Source organism: Prionailurus bengalensis, chromosome E3 (genome assembly GCF_016509475.1).
Source record: "Prionailurus bengalensis isolate Pbe53 chromosome E3, Fcat_Pben_1.1_paternal_pri, whole genome shotgun sequence".
Classification (NCBI taxonomy): domain Eukaryota; kingdom Metazoa; phylum Chordata; class Mammalia; order Carnivora; family Felidae; genus Prionailurus; species Prionailurus bengalensis.
Genome location: NC_057357.1, coordinates 6,623,125 through 6,642,475, shown reverse-complemented (window position 1 = coordinate 6,642,475; position 19,351 = coordinate 6,623,125). Strand labels below are relative to the sequence as shown.

Below are 19,351 nucleotides of genomic sequence, written 5' to 3'. Positions count from 1 at the left end.
GCCATACCTATAGGTGCCTTCACTCCCATGCTGCAATTCAAGTAGTGGCCCATCAGTGCCCACCAGGCCAGAGGGGCCATCCAACCCCCACCCCCACCCCCTCTGGGTGGGATCCCTTGCCCAAGTACAGAGGAAAGCAAAGGCAGAGCTGAGACAGAGATCCTGGTAACCAGCGTCCAGTCTTGAAGGCCAGACAGGCAGAGCCACCTTCCAGAAGGAAAGACATGTTCCGCTCTGTTAAGGCAGGTGGAAGCGCCTGCCTAGGCCAAGGCGTGTCCAAGGAGGGGCCTGGTCACTCCTCCTTGCAGTTCTCTGAGTGTCACAAGGCCCTCAGTGACAGCTAGGGCCCTGGTGTGAGCACGAGCCCATTTTACAGCAAGCACAGAGAGGAACGTCATGTCTCAGGGTGGGCACCTGAGCCCCTCTCTCCGGGAGGATATGAGGCGTTTGCAGGCCCTTCTCCCAGCGCCTGGCACACAGTGAGAGCTCCAAGTGAACGAGGAGCCGCATCTCCAAATCGTGTGCGTCCAGAGGGAAAATGGCACCTGGAGAAGAACCGAAAGGGGCCTGCGCGCGGCTTTGCAGCGGTGCGCGCGCCTCAGGGGAAGCTGAGTCAGAGCCGGCGGGCGCGGACGCGGGGCGCTGAGAGGAGGGGAGGATCGTGGGGAGGAGAGGAGTAGAGGGAGAAGAGGGGAGGGGAGGGGGAGGCGGCGCAGGCGACGGGAGCGCGGACTCGGGGAGGCGGGGGCTCGTGCGGACCGAAGGGGGTGCGGCGAGAGGAGGGAGGGACGCGGGGAGGGGGCGCGGCGCGGCTGACGCGGGCCGGGGTCGGCGCGGCTGGCTGTGGGCGGCGGCGGCGCGCAGCGACACAGCGTCGCGAGGCGAGGACGAGCGAGCGCCGCGTCCGCATCTCCTCGCGCAGCCCGCCCCGCGCGCCCCGAGGAGCGGCCGCCGCCGAGCATGCCGCGTCCCCTCGGCGCTCCTGCCGCTCCCGGCGCAGCCATGGCCCCGGCCCTCTGGCCGCGCCTCAGCCGCGTCCTCTGGCTCGCCTGCCTCCTGCCCTTGGCCCCGGCTGGGGTGGCCGCAGGTAAGGCGCCGCGCCCTCCGCTGGGCCTCGGAGCGGTCTCCGGCGGGCGCTCCAACCGCCAGCCGCGGCCGCGGAGGTGGCGCCGTGCGCTCTGCGCGCACCTCCTTCCTCCCGGGAGACCCCCGCAGCGCGCTGCGGAGGAGAGCGTGGCCAGCCGGCCCCTCGAAGCCCTCTCATCACTCCCTTCATCCTTTTCCCCAGACGTTGTCCCGGCACTCGTGGGGTCTCCCCGTGCTCCTCGGTTCCCGCTGCCACCTCCGGATCGCCCCTGCCCTGGGAACCGCGCGCGGTGGCCGGTGCATCCGGGGGGATGGCTGGGGACCTCGCAGCCGCTGGGGGGGGGGGGGGGGGGGAGGAGGAGCGGTGAGGAGGACGATGCGGGGACACCGGGAATGTGCGGGTCGGTCATCACGCCACAGCCCCCCAGGGAGCGCGGGCAGGTTGCCCCGGAGCAGCGCCTTTAAATGTCGCCTTATCTGGAGAGGTACCCCCCCGCCCCATCCCCGCTCGAGGAAGACTTTGGCGAGGTTGCGATTTTAGAGTCCAAGAGGCCAGTCTGCCATTTCGTCTTTGGAATGGTTTCCAAAATGGACCCCAAGCTGACAGGTTCTGCTGGGTGCTCCCCCCAACCCCACCGCCGGAAGGCCAGCATTAACCTTTCTACCACATTTTGGTGACAGCAAAAGGACCCGGATTGGAGAGTTGTTGGGGGACAGGTGGGGTGTGGACAGCTCTGGGGATGTGCTTGTGTTAAATATCCAACATTTTTTCATTACACGCCCCCCCCCCATAATGGTAGAAAGAGGAAGAGATTTAATCAAAATTGTGAAAGAAAAGCCCCAAGGTAAAATAAAAACCTGCATCTTAGGGATGAAAATAGAATTTTGTGGGAATTATGTTTGGTCAGGATTACCTGCTTCCCTCCTGGAAATTCACAGAGAGACGGGGTCTCCTGTCCATTGGGTTTACGTGTGTCCAGAAGTGATCAATGGTGGCCAAAATTCTAAAAAAAAAAAAAGTAAATTAATTTTTTGGAGATCATGTGTGGTTTCCAGCCTGGCCTATTCGTGATGTGAGCCAGAGAGCCGGGAATGAGGTTGGGGAGCATACCTTCTCCCACAGGAAAAGCAGAGAGACTTGGAAGCCCTTTCCATTCTTCCTGGGGTCTGGGTCAGCCCACACCAGGTGCCTCCCACACGAGAGGCGTAGGCCAGAGTCCTTGTCCTGGATCATTCGTTAATTCCAGGTTATGTTCAGATTTCAGACGTACCCTGGGAAGTGTTTGAGGCTACCTACATGGGCAATGTGAAAGAACTGATGTAGCCATTTTCTAGAACGTTCCAGGTTCCCACATGCTGTGTCGTCAGGGAAAATGCGCTCCAAGTGGAAGCCCTGGGGACCTGCTAGTGAGTGAGTGTTGCTTCTGTGGGTCAGGCTTCCTGGCAGTGGCCACTTCGCTTTGTGCTTTGACCCTTTCAGCTCTGGGTCACTCAGTGCACCCGTGGAGCCCCCTCAGCCCCTCCCTTAGCTGTTCTGTACTCCAAGGCCATGTCGCCTGGGCTCCCCAACCTGAAAAGATGGGTTTAGATGGGGAGGACGATAGGACTCGGGCTTGGTTCCATCAGCCACAAGTGGCACAGCCTTCATGGTCCACTTGGATACCCTGCGCCCTTCCGAGAGCCCTGACAGAGAGGAGCAGCATCACCAGGGGGGTGAAACATCTGCTTTAAAAAAAAAAAAAAAAAAAAAAAAAGCTTGAGAAAAAATGTCCTTGGAGCCTCCTTGTGTCTGGACAGGTGTGGGGGCTCTTAGGAGCTGGGCCAGTGTCTGTAGCCACAGCCCTTCCCCGCCCCCACCCATCCCTCCTCCCAGCCAGTCTGCTCTGTAGTGAGTTCTATTCCCCTGGCAACGGATCTGCGTAGCGCTGACATGCGCCTGTCTCCAGTCTCATTGCAGATGCTGGATGGCCATTAGCATGCAGCCGAATGTCCCTGCCACCTGCCAGCCTCGCTCTGGCCCACACTCCTCGCCTGGGGTGGGGGGATGGGGGCTGGAGCAAGAGGGAGAAGGGAGGAGATGGTCTCTGTGAAGCCTGGCAGCCAAAGGGAGGGAGAATAGAACTCAGCCCAGGGGAGGGGGTGGTGGGTACGGATCTGCTTGGTGACTCCAGGTAGTTCCACGGGGACCTCAATGCACTCCTTTCGCTCAGTGTAAAATACACACTGTATTTTCTTGCGGGAATTTCTGCCATAGCATCTGGAACTCTTTGGGATTAAGACACCACAGGTCCCGTTTTCAGTGCCAGTCCAAATGAGTGTACAATCCAAAATATGGCTCTGGGGAAGGGGATTCAGAACAGGGAATATGTGACATGGACGAGGGGAAAGGCTGGAGCAGGAGTCCCTGGTGGGGGCAGGTAGCGCGGCCACAAGGCAAATGGGATGCCACTGAGGACTCACACTCGCTCTTGTCCCAGATTTGCTGAGTCTGGCAGGTCTCTCGTGAGCTCCCTGAGGGCAGGAAGGGTATCCTGTACTTCTGGGTCCTTCCCAGCACTTGTGGGGCACAAGGCAAGGGGCTCAGTCAGTACCACCTGGGTGAATGTTCTCCTGGGGCACTGCTAGGTGGGCTGGTCCCTCGGCCACACTCTTCTCTCCGGGTGCCACGGTCAGCAGCAGTGTTGAACACCTACTATGTGCCAAGCACTTTGTTAGGCACATGGGGAGATGAGGACAACCCCTACCCTCGAGCTTGTGGTGCCCCTGCCAAAGGAGACAAAGAAACCTTCATGCCAACTCAGGGTTGGGACCACCGAGTGCTCAAGCTGTTCAGAGAGCACTGAGGGGGTGAGGGGTTGAGGGAAGGCTTCCTGGAAGAGGTTATATCCCCTGACATGTAGGTGGAGAAGGGCAGTGAGGACAGCATGTGCAAAGACCCTGAGGCTAGGAAGGACAGAACATGGGGGAGAAGCTGTAAGAGTTAAAGTGGCCGGCCCCAGCATGGATGTGCCAAGATGTGAATTTGGACTCCACACTGAAGCTGGTCCATGAACACATTATCGTGGAGGAAGGTTGTTGGTGGGGGTGGGAGGGATGATGCTGAGATGGGGAAGGACTGGAGGCCGAGGGCCAGGGCCAAGGATGAAGCCAGTAATGCTGGCCTTCAGCAGTGCTAGTAGTGATGAAGGGGAAGCAAATGTGCCTGGCTGGAAGGGGTAGTAACAAGGGCCTAGGGTAGATTCCTGGGACAGCTGGTCCCTCCAGGCCCAACAGAGAGCAATGGCAGAAAATGGGGAGGGGAGAACTCCAGAGGGTCTAGAGCCAGCACCTTCCAACGGAACATTGTGATGAAGGAAATATTCTACATCCGTGCTGTCCAGAAGAGTAGCTATTAACCACCTCTGGCTATGAAGCACTTGAAATGTGGCTAGTGCAACCGAGGAACTGAATTTTTAGTATTGGTTAGTTTAAAGTAATCAAATTAATTTAAACTTAATTACCTGTGGCTAGTAGCTACTCTTTTGCTCAGTGCAGGTCTGGAGCCCAGAAAGTAGGCCTGTTACTTGGTTTCTTTTAGGAGGTGCTTAAAGCCAGGAGAGCAGATGCGTGAGGCCAGGAAGGCGGGTGGGAGTGAGTGAAATAAATGAGCAGAGTGAGCCTTGCAGCCCCTCCAGCCTTCCTTCTGCATCACTTCTTCTGGTGAGGCGTATGCTGTCGTAGGCTGGATGCTCTTGAACCTGGAGCCCTTCAGAAATCTCACCTACAGAGGAAATTTACAAATGACAAGAAAATAGTCACTAAGACACAGCAGTAATGCTATTGACAAGAGGGAAGGGTTCTGTGAATCAAACTATACTGGCTTGGGGCTCCTGGCTGGCTCAGTCAGTAGGGCATGAGACTCTTGATCTCATGAGTCCGAGCCCTATGCTGGGGGTTGAGTTTACTTGAAAAAAAAAAAAAAAAAGATACACCTGCTTGACGGATTCTCATGCCAATAGTGAAATTCACATTAGTGCAACCACGGACATGACACATGAGAAAATAATTCAAAATTGTGTGCAGAGTGTGAATATGTCTCAATTAAAATAAATTAAAAACTTCTAGGGGCACCTGGGTGGCTCGTCAGTTAAGCATCCGACTCTCAGTTTTGGCTCAGGTCATGATCTCACGATTTTAAGAGTTTGAGCCCCGCATGTTCGAGTCCCACATCGGGCTCTGTGCTAACGTGTGGAACCTGCTTGGGATTCTCTCTCTCCCTCTTTCTCTGCCCCTCCCCTGCTCAAGCTGTCTCTCTCAAATAAATAAACTAAAAAAAATTTTTTTAATAAATTTTAAAAAATTTAAAAACTCCTGTGCATGAAAAACAGACATGAGGACAGCAGTATGGTTGTAACTGTTGTCCTTAGGAGGTAGGATAATGGGACATGTCTACTATTCTTTACACGTACGTATGTATTACTTTTATGACGGAAATAAACCTTATTTTAAAAATCTTACCTTGTTTGTATGACAACATGTCGTGCAGCTATGTAAAGCAATCAAAGAATAATGACTTAGGAAAATGCCCATGATACAGAATTGGAAACAATGGAACATGTAATTCCAAAGTACGAGCATAATTTTTTTTTAAGTAGGACATGCCCAAATTTGGTAACAGTGATTGTTACTGGTTATTTTAATTTTTTAAGTTTATTTATTTATTTTGAGAGAGAGAGTAGGGGAGGGGCAGAGAGAGAGAGAGAGAGGAAGAGAAAGAATCCCAAGCAGGGTCCACGCTGTCAGCACAGAGCCTGATGCGGGGCTTGAACTCATGAACTGTGAGATCATGGCCTGAGCCGAAACCAAGAGTCGGATGCTTAACTGACTGAGCCACCCAGGTACCCCAATTATTTTAATTTTTAATAAAATTTTTTAATTTTTAATTTTCTCTATTTTCAGTTTACAAGCAGTCTTCCCTTCAATGTGGTAGTTGGGAAGGGAGTGTTACTTAAAAGTCCTCTTACCCAACCTCTGTCCCATATGCTCAAGGCCCTGTTCTCTGCTGGGATCCTGCAAGACTAATTCCCAGGTTCCCCGTAAGAGCTGCGTCCTCAGGATTTCATTTCAAGTCCCCCAAGGAGTCAACTGCTCATGTCACACAGTTGCTGCGTTGGCCCCAGCAGAAATCCCAGAGGTCACTTGGAACAATGCAGTCCGGTCAGACCATCTGTGCTAATGAAGATATTCTGTATCTGTGCCAATATGGCGACCCTTAGCCACACATGGCTGTTGAGCGCTTGAAATGAGGCTACCGTGACTGAGAACGTGGGCTTTAACTTTTGTTTCACTTTAGTCAAAACTCAGACAGCCACGCGTGTCCAGTGCGGATCTAGAACCTCTTCCTTTACAGATTCAGAGACCGACCACAATGGAAGAGGGCTTGGCTCGAATCAAAGTGGACCTTTGTCCCAAGGCTTGTTCTGTCACTAGGCGTTAGGACTCTTACAGAGTCCAGACTCAGCTTTGTGTTTCAGATTGGAGTTTTGTTTGACATGTAGTCTGGTCCAAAAGACCAGGTAATAGAGGGCATTTTTTGGCAGATAATCCCTCCTGTGACATACATTGGCAGTTATTTTCACAGCTGAGAAATAAGTCTGGCCGGGTCAGGCCTGTGTTCTGGAAGGCCCTGCTTGGCTGCCATAAAAAGAAAATATATGGAGTCAGTTGGGCCTGGGTTTGAATCCCAGCTTGACAATGAACTAGCCATATGACCCTTGGGCAAGTCACTTGAGCTGCCTGGGCCTCAGTTTCTCCACTTGTAGAATAGGATAATAAAAGCCAGCCCAGACAGGGACAGTGGGGTTCCTTGTCACACCTCTCCTGAAATAGTCTTTGTCTCTGGGCTTCCAGGGCTGTATGAACTCCGCCTCACCACCGATGGCCCTGCCACCACAGGGGCGGAGGTGACCATCACAGCCAGCCTGGTGGCCAACGAAAACGGCAGCCTGGTCCTGCCCTCCAACACCCGCGTCTACCGCTTCCACTGGATCCATACCCCGCTGCTGCTCACGGGGAAGACTGACGAGGCTTTCAGCTCCACCATCCGCGCCGTGGGGAACGTGCCCGGGGACTTCCCTGTCTCCGTCTGGGTCACCGCTGCCGACTGCTGGATGTGCCAGCCCGTGGCGAGGAGCCTCCTCGTCCTCCCCATCACAGGTGAGGACCTTTTCTGTTTGCTACTTTGCCTTCAAATTTGGGGCAGAGGAAAACATCCAGCCTGGTCAGTAATCATATAAACCCAAAGTAGACTCATGGTCCCTTCTGTGTTTGTTAACAGAGGATCAGAAAATGGCAATACCCACTGCTGGCAGGGTTGTGCTGCAAGGGACACTGAAAGCATATGTTGCTCCTAGGGGTATATACATTAACACAGCCCTCTGGAGAGCAGCTGATTCGTATGTATCAATGGTTATGCACTATTTCAGCTTTTGGTCTGTCCGTTCTCATTCCTCCCACCTTCCTATCCCACCACTGCTCTCTCCTTCCAAAAAGGCCCTGCTCTCTTGGAGTATATTTGTCTTCAGGAAATGCATTTCCATTTGGGTAATGCTTTGTGCACAAAAATGTTCCTGGCAAGGGTGTGTGTAATATCTAATAATGGAAGAAAACATTAGCCAGACTAAGCGTACAGCCGTAAGGGAACTAGCTAAGTATATGGATATAATTTGTATAACGAATAACAATGATCTTTCCAAACAGCTGATAATGTTCTGGGGAATACTCGTGGGTATTAGATTTTAAAAAGCAAAGTGCAAACTTCTATAGCCAATTTGATCAACTGTTTAATATATGCATGTGTACGTAATACCCCAGCTATTAACGTAGGCACAAATGCTTTGCAGTTCTTCAAAACGTCAACAATAGTTGTGTTTGAATGATAGGCAGTTTCTTTTTTATTTTTTACTTAAATGTTTATATTTTTGAGAGAGAGAGAGAGAGAGAGAGAGAGAGCGAGCTTGCACCAGCGGGGGAGGGACAGAGAGAGACGGAGACAGGATCCAAAGCAGGCTCTGCACTGACAGCAGAGATCCCAATGTGAGGCTTGATTGTCTCACGAACTGTGAGATCACGGCCCAACGTGGGGCTCAACTGAACTCACAAAATGTGAGATCATGACCTAAGCCAAAGTCGGAGACTTAACCAACTGAGCCACCCAGGTGCCCTAATGATAGGCAGTCTCTTTTGTTTTCATTCTACTTTTCTGCATTTGCCAAATGAGCTTTATTAGGCACGCCTTACTTTCTGCTTTTGGGTTGAAAAAAAAATGAGTACCTAAATTTTTTTTTTTTTTACAGACGGAGACACAGAACGGTGGTCCTTACCCAGCCCAGCACAGCACACTGGGTACAGAGCCGATCAGTAGACATGCTCATTTTTTTTCTAGACTCTAATAATTTGAAATATCTCTCAAAAACTTCTTTCAAAGCCTATGCATTTCCTTCTGGTCCTGGGCATCTTTTGTGCTAAGAAAGTTCAGGATCCTGGCGAAAGGGGTGCAGGAGCAACACCGAGCATGTGATGCGTGCCATGAGTCTGCACCAGTGTCCGTGCAGCAGAGGCAATGATGTGGGGGGCGTGTGCCTCTGTGTTCAGGGACCCGCAGCGTCCTCTCCCGCCACCACCCAGCCCTGACAGCCAGAAGGGCAGGGCGGGGAGAGGCTGTCCTGCCAGTTAGCATGTGAGGTCACTCCCTGGCTCCGCCTTCCCCTTCCCTTGGTGGACTCACCCACCTTCGGTCTCTCTCCCAGAGCTCCTCGTGGGGAACCTCGTTGTCTCCCAGAACACCTCCCTGCCCTGGCCCAGCTCTTACCTCACCAAGACAGTCCTTAAAGTTTCCTTCCTCCTCCATGACCCGAGCAACTTCTTCAAGACTGCCTCATTTCTCTACAACTGGGACTTCGGAGATGGGTATGCTCTTCCCTCTTGATGCCCCCAAGCTTTGGCCTATGGGTGGTGGCCCCATTGTCCCATGCAGAGTGCTCTGTACTCTCTGACCTTCACCTGCCCATTCTCTCTCTCTCTCCAAACATTCCTTCAACACCTGCTCTGTATCAAGCTCAGGGTGTGTGGGGACCAGTGGTGAGTTAGTCACAGGACCTGCCTGCAACCTAGTAGAGGAGGTCATTGGTTACCCCAGACAGCCTTTTAAGAAAGGTCAGAGTAGAATTTTTCTCCATTTGACTCCGGAAGGACGTACCTGGGTGATGGCATGTGAGATTATACCCATGTGTTAGAACTCGGGTGTTATAGCTTCATTTCTCCTGACTTCTCCTCTCCAAACAAGCCAGGCTGGAGGAGGCAGGTCAGGAAGTGGGTCAAGCACTGAGCTCCAGCAGCTCCAGCAGCCAGCCCCCAGATACCCTGAGCTCATGTGAGGGTGAGTGCCCCGTGGAGACCCCTCACTCCACTTAGGTCCCGTCAAGTCCCGGGCTGATGGTCCTTCCCACTCTATCCCATATTTTTCCGCCTTTCACTTCTTGGCATTCCTTATGATATTTCTCAGTCTGGCAGAGAAACAGACCAATTTTCCAAGTTCATCGAAGGCTTAGTAATCTTTCTCACGCACCACTCCTCACCCCCACAAGACTTAGAGGCCCAGCATGCTTTCTTATGTACAGTAATAAATTAGAGAGCAAAGTGGGGACTCCTCCTAATTATAGCAAAAATAGTTCATAAAACAAACACAGGAACACACTTACCTGGAAATGGGCAAGATCCCGTGTGAAGAAAACAATAGAGTGCCAAGAGGTATCACAGATTTGAGTAGATGCGTATGTACATCATGTCCAGGACCAGGATGCTGAATCTTAATATTGTAAAGATGCCCATTTCCTTCCAGTTATCCTGTAAGCTTGATGCAAATCCAATAAATATTCCAATAAGTATAATTTCTGGAATGTGACAAAGCTTCTACAGTGCATCTAAATTTGGCACGTAAATACACACATATACACACACGTACATATATCCGTATACACAAATGTATATATACGTGTGTATGTATATAAAAACATATATGGTTATAAACATAATGTGGTTTTAGAACATAAAGGACATCTAGAACATCTGTCTCAAACCAGGGGACAGCATCTATATTAATTAGGGGCATTTCTTTTAATATTAAATGCTTTATTTACTATTGTTACTATATTTGAACATTCTTACTAGCCAATGAAATAAAACAAGAAAAAGAAATGAGATATAAATATTGTAAAGCAAGAGACAAAAACATCACACACAGATGGCCTAGAAAACACAAGAGACCCAACTAAAAAAATCTTAGAACTAAAAAGAGATTTTAGTAATATGGGTGCTTACAAAACAAAAATCATAGCCTTTCCATATGATGGCAATGGAAAAAATCTTTCACAATAGTTATAAACTGTAAAAGCTGAGAGAATGAACTTAGCCTAAAATTGTAGGATTTATGTGGATAAAACCACAGATTATACCTAGAACCTCAAAAAGACTTTCTCAGAGAGAATTTCTGAATATTGTCAGAAGGAAAAAAAAAGATCATCAAAGCAGCATAATGATGAATGGGGTTGGGGAGAAGAACTAGAAATACATAAACGTATTTTAAAAACTACAAAGCACAAAAGTGTGTTCAGTAGAACAGAATGGAAAAGACAGACACAAAAAGAAGTTTAAATGCACATCTAGTATATGATAACAGTGGTATTTCTAGCCAGTGAGTAAAGACATATTACTTATTTAATAAATGGTACTAGGACAGTGGGTTAACTATTTAGAAGAAAAACAATCTGATCCTTAACAAGAGCAATTCCAGATAGATTACAAAGTACACATAATGAGCCAGGACTAGATTGAAATGTAGATGATCGCCTGCAGTTGGATGACCTGGCAGTGGGGAAAGCATTTTGTAAGAATAAAAACAGGCAGACACTATAAAGGAAAAAAAATGCAAGATTTGGCATCACTAGATTTAATATCTGAGTATGAAGGAAGTAAATCAAACCAAAAGACAAGGTTAAACTGAGAGAAAATATTTGGAAAATAGGTAAAGGTTTGTTAAACTTCATATGTAAAGAGCATTGAGAAATCAACACAAAGATTTTCTTTATTGTTATTAGACTTCCTTTTGAAGTAATTCAGGTAATTGCAGGAATTTATATACTTTATATGGAGGTATGATTCTCTATTACAAGGAGAAAAGTAAGGCTTACAGTTCTATACATAAGACATCTAGAATTGAGATTTAAAGCCGAATATGTCTTAACTCCAAAGTTCATATTTTTTCCCTCCCAGGATTGTCCTTGTCTCTAATGCAGGGCCTCTTTTAGATTCCTGGCTGAAGGGGGCAGAGCACTTCCTGGCAGGTGACAGGCACTTGTTGCTGGGAGTTCTCCTACCTGTCACTTACAAGCACGAGGATGACAGGCAGCCACTTGACCCAAGCACAGCTGGCCTTGCGTCCTGGTGGCTCTGGGGGCTGCTGCTGTGATGACCAGTGGTTTTCTCACAAGGCATTGGGGGCTGAGCTTGTCACCCCGCAGACACCCCCGATTCTGAGAGGTCACGTGAGTCACTTCCGTTGTCTCCCTCCTGCCACCTTACAGCACCCAGATGGTGACTGAAGACGCAGTGGTCTACTACAACTACTCGATCATTGGGACCTTCACTGTGAAGCTCAAGGTGGTGGCAGAGTGGGAACAGGCAACGCAGGATGCCGGGAAGGGCATCGTGCAGAAGACAGGAGACTTCTCTGCCTCCCTGAAGCTGCAGGGTGGGTCCCTGGGGGCTGGTGCAGGTTGAGCACGTGGCCCCTTGGGCAGCCCTGGGCACCACTCCTTCCAAGGTTGGATCAGGTGCAGATCAGAGGGGCTCTGGTCGGGCCCCGGATTGGGCTTGGTTGCGCACCCCCTGTTCTTGTTCCCCTGGCATCCCCTCTGCATGGCCTGTCATCATCCCCGCTTCGAAGAGGGCACTGAAGGCCACAGAGGAGGTCACGTGGCCACCAGACCCCAACCCGCCTCTCCCTGACTCTGGCAAGAGGGGGCGCTTGGGCCCCTGTGGCAGATTTCTCCGTGTGCTGCCGGGCAGGCTAATGGGCCCGGTGCTTTCCCCACGGTACCCAGGCGATGGGGGAGGGGCACTTACACCGAGCCAGCCCTTGGTCCTGGTTCCCAGAGCTCCGCCTGCTTCCTCCAGTGTCCTTACTCTGAGTAGGCTCTGGAACCTGCTGCTGTTGGGGAGGCAGGACCCAAGAACGCCCGGGACAGACCTCCCACCTGCCCTTGGAAGGGAGAGCCTGGGGGAGGACAAGGCGGTGGTCACACAGCCCCGAGCTGTGGGAGCGCTGAGACAGCTGTCCTCAGTCTCCGGGTCTAACGGGGCCCCTCTCTGCCTTTCAGAAACCCTTCGAGGCATCCAGGTCTTGGGGCCCACCCTAATTCAGACCTTCCAAAAGATGACAGTGACCTTGAACTTCCTGGGGAGGTGAGTGAACCCCATGGTGGACAGCGGGTGACGCATTGCCCTGCCCATACTCTCCCGTGGGTGACCCTGAGCCTGCTCCATCTCCTGAGGGGCCCCAGGTTTAGGGGCCGGGGAAGGCTTATGCCACCTTGCCCTGCAGCCATGGGGGAGCTGCGGGCAGGGCTCCACACCCGAGGTCCCGGGGAGGGAGCACGGGCCCTTTAGAGCTGTCTGCAGTGTGGGTGTTGAGGCAAAGGCAGGTGTGGAAGCAGCCGTGTGAAAAGCCCTCTGTATGTGGCTTCGGTCTGCTTCCATGGCCCCGGAAAACAGACCGTCCCGGGGAAGGAACTGGCCTGGCCATCAGCAAGAACAGCCTCGGGCCGAGTTTGTAGTAAGCGACAGAGAAGCTGGACATGTTCTCTGCACAAGGGTGGACGGAGCTGTGGAGGTCAGCGGCCGGGGGCCAGCCCTCTGAGGACCCTTGTCCCTTAACCCAGGGACATGACGGCGGGAAGCAGGTCTAGATGGGGAGCAAGCAAAGTGACCAAGGAACGAGGAAGATGCGCCATGGGGCTGGAGTTGGTCTTTGGAGCTTTCCGGGAGCTTTGGGGGCAGGGGCTTGGTACTTGACGAATGGGGTGGGAGCTACTTGGGCTTGGCAGATGTGATGGTTGAGGGGGCGTGGGGGTGTTTTACCAGCCTGCCCCGTTTGCTTCACTAAGCCTGGCATCCTCTTGGGCTCTGGGACCATCTTCTGTACCTGTACATAAGATGTACAGGTTCCCTTATGTTCCCTTGTCTGGAAGGTGTAAAAAGGAAGGACCACCTAGAGGACAGCTGGGTGTTCTGTCCTGAAAAGTACACCGAAGTTCACGGCTACCTGGCCTTTCTCAGACTTGGTCTGTGCTCCCATTCCTTGCTGAGCCATATTTTTAAGTTTTTATTTTATTGATTTTGGGGGGTGGGGAAGAGAAAGAGAGAGAGGGAGAGAGAGAGAGAATCCCGAGCGGGCTCCGCACTGTCAGCGCAGAGCCCGACGTGGGGCTCGAACCCACGAACCACGAGATCATGACCTGAACGCGAACCAAAAGTCGACTGAGCCACCCAGGCGCCCCTTTGCGGAGCCATTTCTGAAAAGACACCCCCATTTCCCCGCAGCCCTCCCCTGACTGTGTGCTGGCGTCTCAAGCCCGAGTGCCTCCCGCTGGAAGAAGGGGAATGCCACCCGGTATCCGTGGCCAGCACGGCTTACAACCTGACCCACACCTTCAGGGATCCCGGGGACTACTGCTTCAGCATCCGGGCCGAGAATGTCATCAGCAAGACGCATCAGTACCACAGGATCCAGGTGTGGCCTTCCAGTAAGTGACCCCTCGTCCTCTGCTCCCGTGCCACACAGGCCGCAACACACAGTCAAGCCTGTCACTGCCACCACTATGCTCCCTCCAGCTGACCCACCAACGTGACAGTCATCGCTGAACCTCCTGGCCCGTGCCTGTACCTCCCCCAGACGACCAGGGCCAGAGCACCCTGCGGTTCGACCACCACCACCCTCGCTGCTGCCGGCAGTGCCCTCCCCTCCCCCACACCAGTTGGGATGCCCACCGTCTGGACCACGTGCCATTGATCCATGCTGCCCAGCATCAACCCGGCTTTGGCTCTCTCTTGCCTCCATCACTCCCGCCACCGTGTCCTTCCCACATGTTACTAATGCCACGCTGTCCCCATCATGAATGCTGCTCCCCTAAATACGCCACCACGATCACGAGCCTCCCTCCTCCGCCATCTCCCCGATCCTGCCGCTGTTGCCACCATTAAAACCAGCGTCCCCAGCGGTAGCTGCAGACCCTCAGGATGTTGTGGGTCTCCCGGGGAGCAGAAGCTACTCACAAAGGTTCCTGTCATTTGTAAGGATCCCTGGCCGTCTCCCCTGTAACGAATGCTCTTCTCCGAGTCATATCAGGCCCGGCCACCGGCTTATAGTCACAGGATTGGCCGATGGCGGCGTGAAGTTCTACCCTTCTTTTCCAGGGGGGCTCTTCCGTGACCCCAGAAAAGCACTTCCTTACAGACAGGAGAAAGTGGATGCCAGAACCCTGAGGAAGGGTCTTTCAGGTGCCCACCCAGGTCCCAGCCTCTAGGGTACACAAAAAACCTTGCCAGCCGCACTTGCCCCCACGGTCAGCCCGGCAAGTGCCCCGGATGCTGCCACTGTCCCCTCCAGTCTCCCCAGTCCCTGTCTGAGCCATTGGGCAGATGCCGTGCTCCACTCTGGGCCCTGGCTGGCCTTGTGGAGAGACTCTGTGACCTGTGGCCATCGTCAGAGGTCTTGGGCCCTGCCTCCCCCAGATCTCCTGGGCACGGAGTGCCTGGGCTTCCCCTGAATTGTGCAGAGAAGATAGCATTCTGGGTAATCAGTGCTGCCTTTTCTTGGAAAGCACAGCCTCATGTCTTACTGTGGCATCTATACCAAGGGGCAGGGTCGGGGAGGAGTGAGGGGAACCCATACTTGCTGATCACCTGCCGTGCACCTGACACATTCATGCCCCTCGCCTCGTGGCGTCCCCGAAGCAGCCTCATGGGTCAGTGTTAGCGTCAGAGAGCTTGCTCAGAGCTGGGGTTCGAACCCAGGACCGCCTAACTGCAGACCCTGGGTTGTCCCTGCTCCCCCATGCAGTTTCCTGACAGGAGGGTCAGTGAGTGAGCCCAGGGCTGGTGGAGGGGAGAAAGCAACAACAGGTCACGAGGCTGCTTGGGTGTCCGCACAGCAAGGCTTCCCATCCCCAGTGCACATCACCCAAGAGAGCAAGGAGGCATGGAGAGCAAGGCTTCCATGTCTTTTATGGCCTGGACTGGGAAGTCGTCATTCCTGTCCTGTGCTGTTCGATAGGAGCAAGCCATTGAGTCCAGCCCACACTCAGGGTACACCTCTTGAAAGTGACTGTCAAGTAATATGTGGACATGTGTTATTTTTATTTTTTAAAGTTTATTTATTGGGGCACCTGAGTGGCTCAGTTGATTAAGCATCAGGCTCTTGGTTTCAGCTCAGGTCACGATCTCACGGCTTTGTGGGTTCGAGCCCCGCGTCAGGCTCTGCGTTGGCAGCACAGAACCTGCTTGGGATTTTCTGTCTCTTTCTGCTCCTCCCCAACTCACGCTGTCTCTGTCTCTCTCGAAATAAATAAACTTAAAAAATAATAAAGTTTATTTATTTTTTATTTATTAAAAAATTTTTTTAACGCGTATTTATTATTGAGAGACAGAGCATGAGCATGGGAGGGGCAAAGAGAGGGAGACATAGAATCTAAAGCAGGCTCCAGGCTCTGAGCTGTCAGCACAGAGCCTGACATGGGGCTCGAACTCACAAACCGTGAGATCATGACCTGAGCCGAAGTCGGACGTTAACCGACTGAGCCACACAGGCACCCACCCAGAGTTTATTTACTTATTTTGAGAGAGCACATGTGTGTGCACATGCGTGTGTGAGTGGGGGATGGGCAGGAAGAGAAGGAGAAAGAATCCCGAGCAGGCTCCGCCCTGTCAGCACAGAGCCCTATATAGGGCTCGAACTCAGGAACCATGGGATCATGACCTGAGCCAAAATGAAGAGTTGGATGCTTAACGGATTGAGCCACCCTGGTGCCCCATGTGGACATATTTTAACACCCTCACACACCCCAACTTGGTTTTTGTAGAATCCTAGATGAGATTCTCAATGCATGTACATAAGGAAAAGATAGCTCCTGTGGGGTTTGACTGTCCTATGCCCCATTGTGGTCTGAGAGCGAGCCTTCTCCACCAACTCCCCAGACCCATGACCTCATCCTCTCTCACTCCCAGGCATCCAGCCGGCTGTCTTTGCTTTCCCGTGCGCCACACTTATCACCATGATGCTGGCCTTCATCATGTACATGACCTTGCGGAATGCCGCTCATCAGAAGGACATGGTGGAGGTGGGTATTCAGGGGGGTGGAGGCCGGGTCACCAGGCTCCGACTGGAGAATGGGACCCAGAGGGGGTCTGGATGTCAGAGTGAGGTCCTGGGGCTGGGGAGGATGTGCCCAAGAGGCGCTCACCGACTGGGCCAAATTGAGTTGGCTCTTTCCCGTGTGACTTAACTCCCGTGCTCACCCCTTGCCTAGCAGCTGTGCCCCTGGTAAGGGAGAGGGCAGCCACCACGGGGAGGCCCAGAGAGCAGAAAAGCCAAAGGCACAGGGAAAGCACTGTGTGTCTCCAGGCAGCTGAGCTCATAAGGCCACCTGAAGGGGGTCCGGCAGGCGGGTGATTGACCCATGGGGTTTTGTTCACCATAGGTGGCTGATTTTGACTTTTCCCCCATGTCTGACAAGAACCCGGAGCCGCCCGCTGGGGTCAGGTGCTGCTGCCAGATGTGCTGTGGGCCCTTCCTGCTGGAGACTCCATCTGAGTACCTGGAAGTTGTCCGCGAGAACCACGGGCTCCTGCCGCCCCTCTACAAATCCGTCAAAACTTACACTGTGTGAGCAGCCCCCAGTCCCGTCTCAGTGCTAACTGACTGCCCGCTGGGCACTTCAGACAGGGTGGCGCGTGCCACCGAGGAGAGGGGTTCATGTGCGCGGGGCTGTCCACCCTGCTGGCCATCCATCTGTAATTCCAGCTGCCGCCACGAGCCCCCCCCACCTCAGCCCCACACCCCTGCCATCAGCCCATCTGTACAGTCCAGCCTCTGCCGTAAGCCCCTCTCAGTCAGCCCCACCCCACCCCCTTGCCTTTGAAGATCCCCAAGCAGGACCCCCAACACTCGATGGGGTCCCTCCTCTCTCCCAGGCGTGCCTGGCTGCCCCTCACCCATCCTTCCCATGTAGGCACTTTGGCCGTCCGTCTGCGGTTCGGGCTTCCCTCCCCCAGATGGCCCTGCCCAGGTCAGAGAACCAGGTGGATGGTCACCAATGGTTAAGGCTACGTCACAAAAGGTCGTATGTACGGAGACAAGCGCGTGCGTGCACACACACACACACACACACACACACACACACACCATGCGTCACACAGGCGTCTCAGATGATTTCCTCTGTATCAGTTATGTTCTCTGGGTCCTGAATTCGAACCAAAATGACATCTGACTTTTTCCATTTGGGCCCCACAGCTCCTCGGCCCGGGCCCTCCCTTTGTGCACTGTCCCTGTGGCTCCCGGGGCCCGTTTCCTGCCTGCTTGCTGTTGGGTTGGGTGCGGGCAGGGCTAACGCTTGGTGAGTGCAAAGTGCTTTCAAAATAGCACCTTCATCCAGTGAGGAAGAGTCCTCACAGCAAAGGAGGAGCACGCCGGTGGGGACGTGGGTTCACTGTGGGAGACGGTGTTCTTGGGTGGCCTTGGGAAGGAGGAGGCAGGACTGGAGGGAGCCCGAGGGGGCTGGGCAGTGGCCCGCGGAGGGAGAGCATGAGGAGAGGGCAGGTGCAGGTGTAGAGAGAGGCCGCAGTGAGGCCCCAGCACAGCCGTGCAGGAGCCTGGAGTAAGTGGGCCCTGTTTGGGGCAGGGCCAGGGCTGCGGGGGCAAAACCCCGTTGCCGTAATCTTTGCTGTCAGACTTTGTGCAGACAACAGCATTCCTGCTGTTACCAACTCATTCTCATGAAATACTGCCATTATTGCTGAATAAAGCTTGTGTGTTCTCAAATAGCCAAGCATATGCCAGGCAGCCAGAGTCCCTTTCTTTTCTGTGCAGGGGGGGCGGCGGGGAGGGGGTTGGGCCTTGAGGCAGCAGGCAACCCCTCTGTGTTCTCTGGCAGGTGTGGACGGAGCTGCTGTCTGGGGCATCGGGGACCAGTCAGTCGCACTGACTAGTCTTCCTTAAACAGCCACCAGGACTCTGAGGCGGGTCTTGTGGAGGCGGGTCCGGTTCCACCCCCTCCTTCTCCCCCTGTGACTCCAACATGCAGCCAGGTTTGAGGCTCCGAGCAGACGCTAGACAGAGTGGGGAGGAAGGCTGCACTCAGGAGACTTGGAAACGCAGAGCCTTGGGCCCCACTCCCACCTGAGTCCGCACCTGCCAGGGGCAGCCACCTGTGTCCCCACAGGCCCACGGGAGTCCTGGTGCCCCATCGAGTGTGAGCGCCTCCGGTCCCCGCAGGGCTTCTTGAACTTGGATGTGCCTGAGAATCACCAGAGGTCTTCCTAAGCCACAGACTTTCATCCGGGAGGTCATGAGTAAGGCCTGGGATTCTAGGTTTCTAACAAGATTCGAGACACCGCTGATGTTGCTGGTCCAAGGACCACACTTTGAGTTGCACGCCTCCGAGTCCGCTTCTTCCTAAGCTCCTTTTCTTCTAGAAGAGGTTTGGGCTTTATAAGAAAATTTTTTTTTAACATTTATTTATTTTTGACAGAGAGAGAGAGAGAGAGAGAGAGAGAGAGCATGAGCAGGGGAGGGGCAGAGAAAGAGAGGGAGACACAGAATCCAGAGCAGGCTCCAGGCTCTGAGCTGTCAGCACGGAGCCTGATGCGGTGCTCGAACTCCAGAACCACGAGGTCATGACCTGAACCAAAGTCGGGCCCTTTACCGACTGAGCCACCCAGGCACCCCCCCTTCCTTTTTTGAGACAGAGTGAGCAGGGTAGAGGGGCACAGGGAGAGAGAGAGGGGGAAAGAGAGAGATGGAGAGAATCTCAAGCAAGTTCCACACACAGTGCAGAGCCTGATGCAGGACTCAAACCCACAACCCTGGGATCATGACCTGAGCTGAAATCGAGAGCTGAGCATTCAACTGACTGAGCTACCCAGGTGCCCCTGGGCTTTTTTCTTAATTACCTCT

The 19,351-nt window shown here is 53.2% G+C and overlaps 1 protein-coding gene across 2 annotated transcripts; it reads left to right on the top strand.

Moving 5' to 3' along the window:
- Nucleotides 1-924: 924 nt before the first annotated feature.
- On the top strand, nt 925-18,229 carry TMEM130 (transmembrane protein 130). Of its 2 annotated transcripts, none has more exons than XM_043559674.1 (8): nt 925-1,087; nt 6,976-7,281; nt 8,874-9,033; nt 11,706-11,872; nt 12,501-12,585; nt 13,723-13,925; nt 16,405-16,517; nt 16,878-18,229. In XM_043559674.1, exons 1-8 carry the CDS (start codon nt 961-963, stop codon nt 17,064-17,066), a joined length of 1,350 nt encoding a protein of 449 aa, XP_043415609.1. In that variant the 5' UTR covers nt 925-960; the 3' UTR covers nt 17,067-18,229. The 2 variants fall into 2 exon arrangements, with proteins under 2 accessions (XP_043415609.1, XP_043415610.1); XM_043559675.1 differs by having other exon boundaries at nt 926-1,087; nt 16,914-18,229.
- Nucleotides 18,230-19,351: the final 1,122 nt, after the last annotated feature.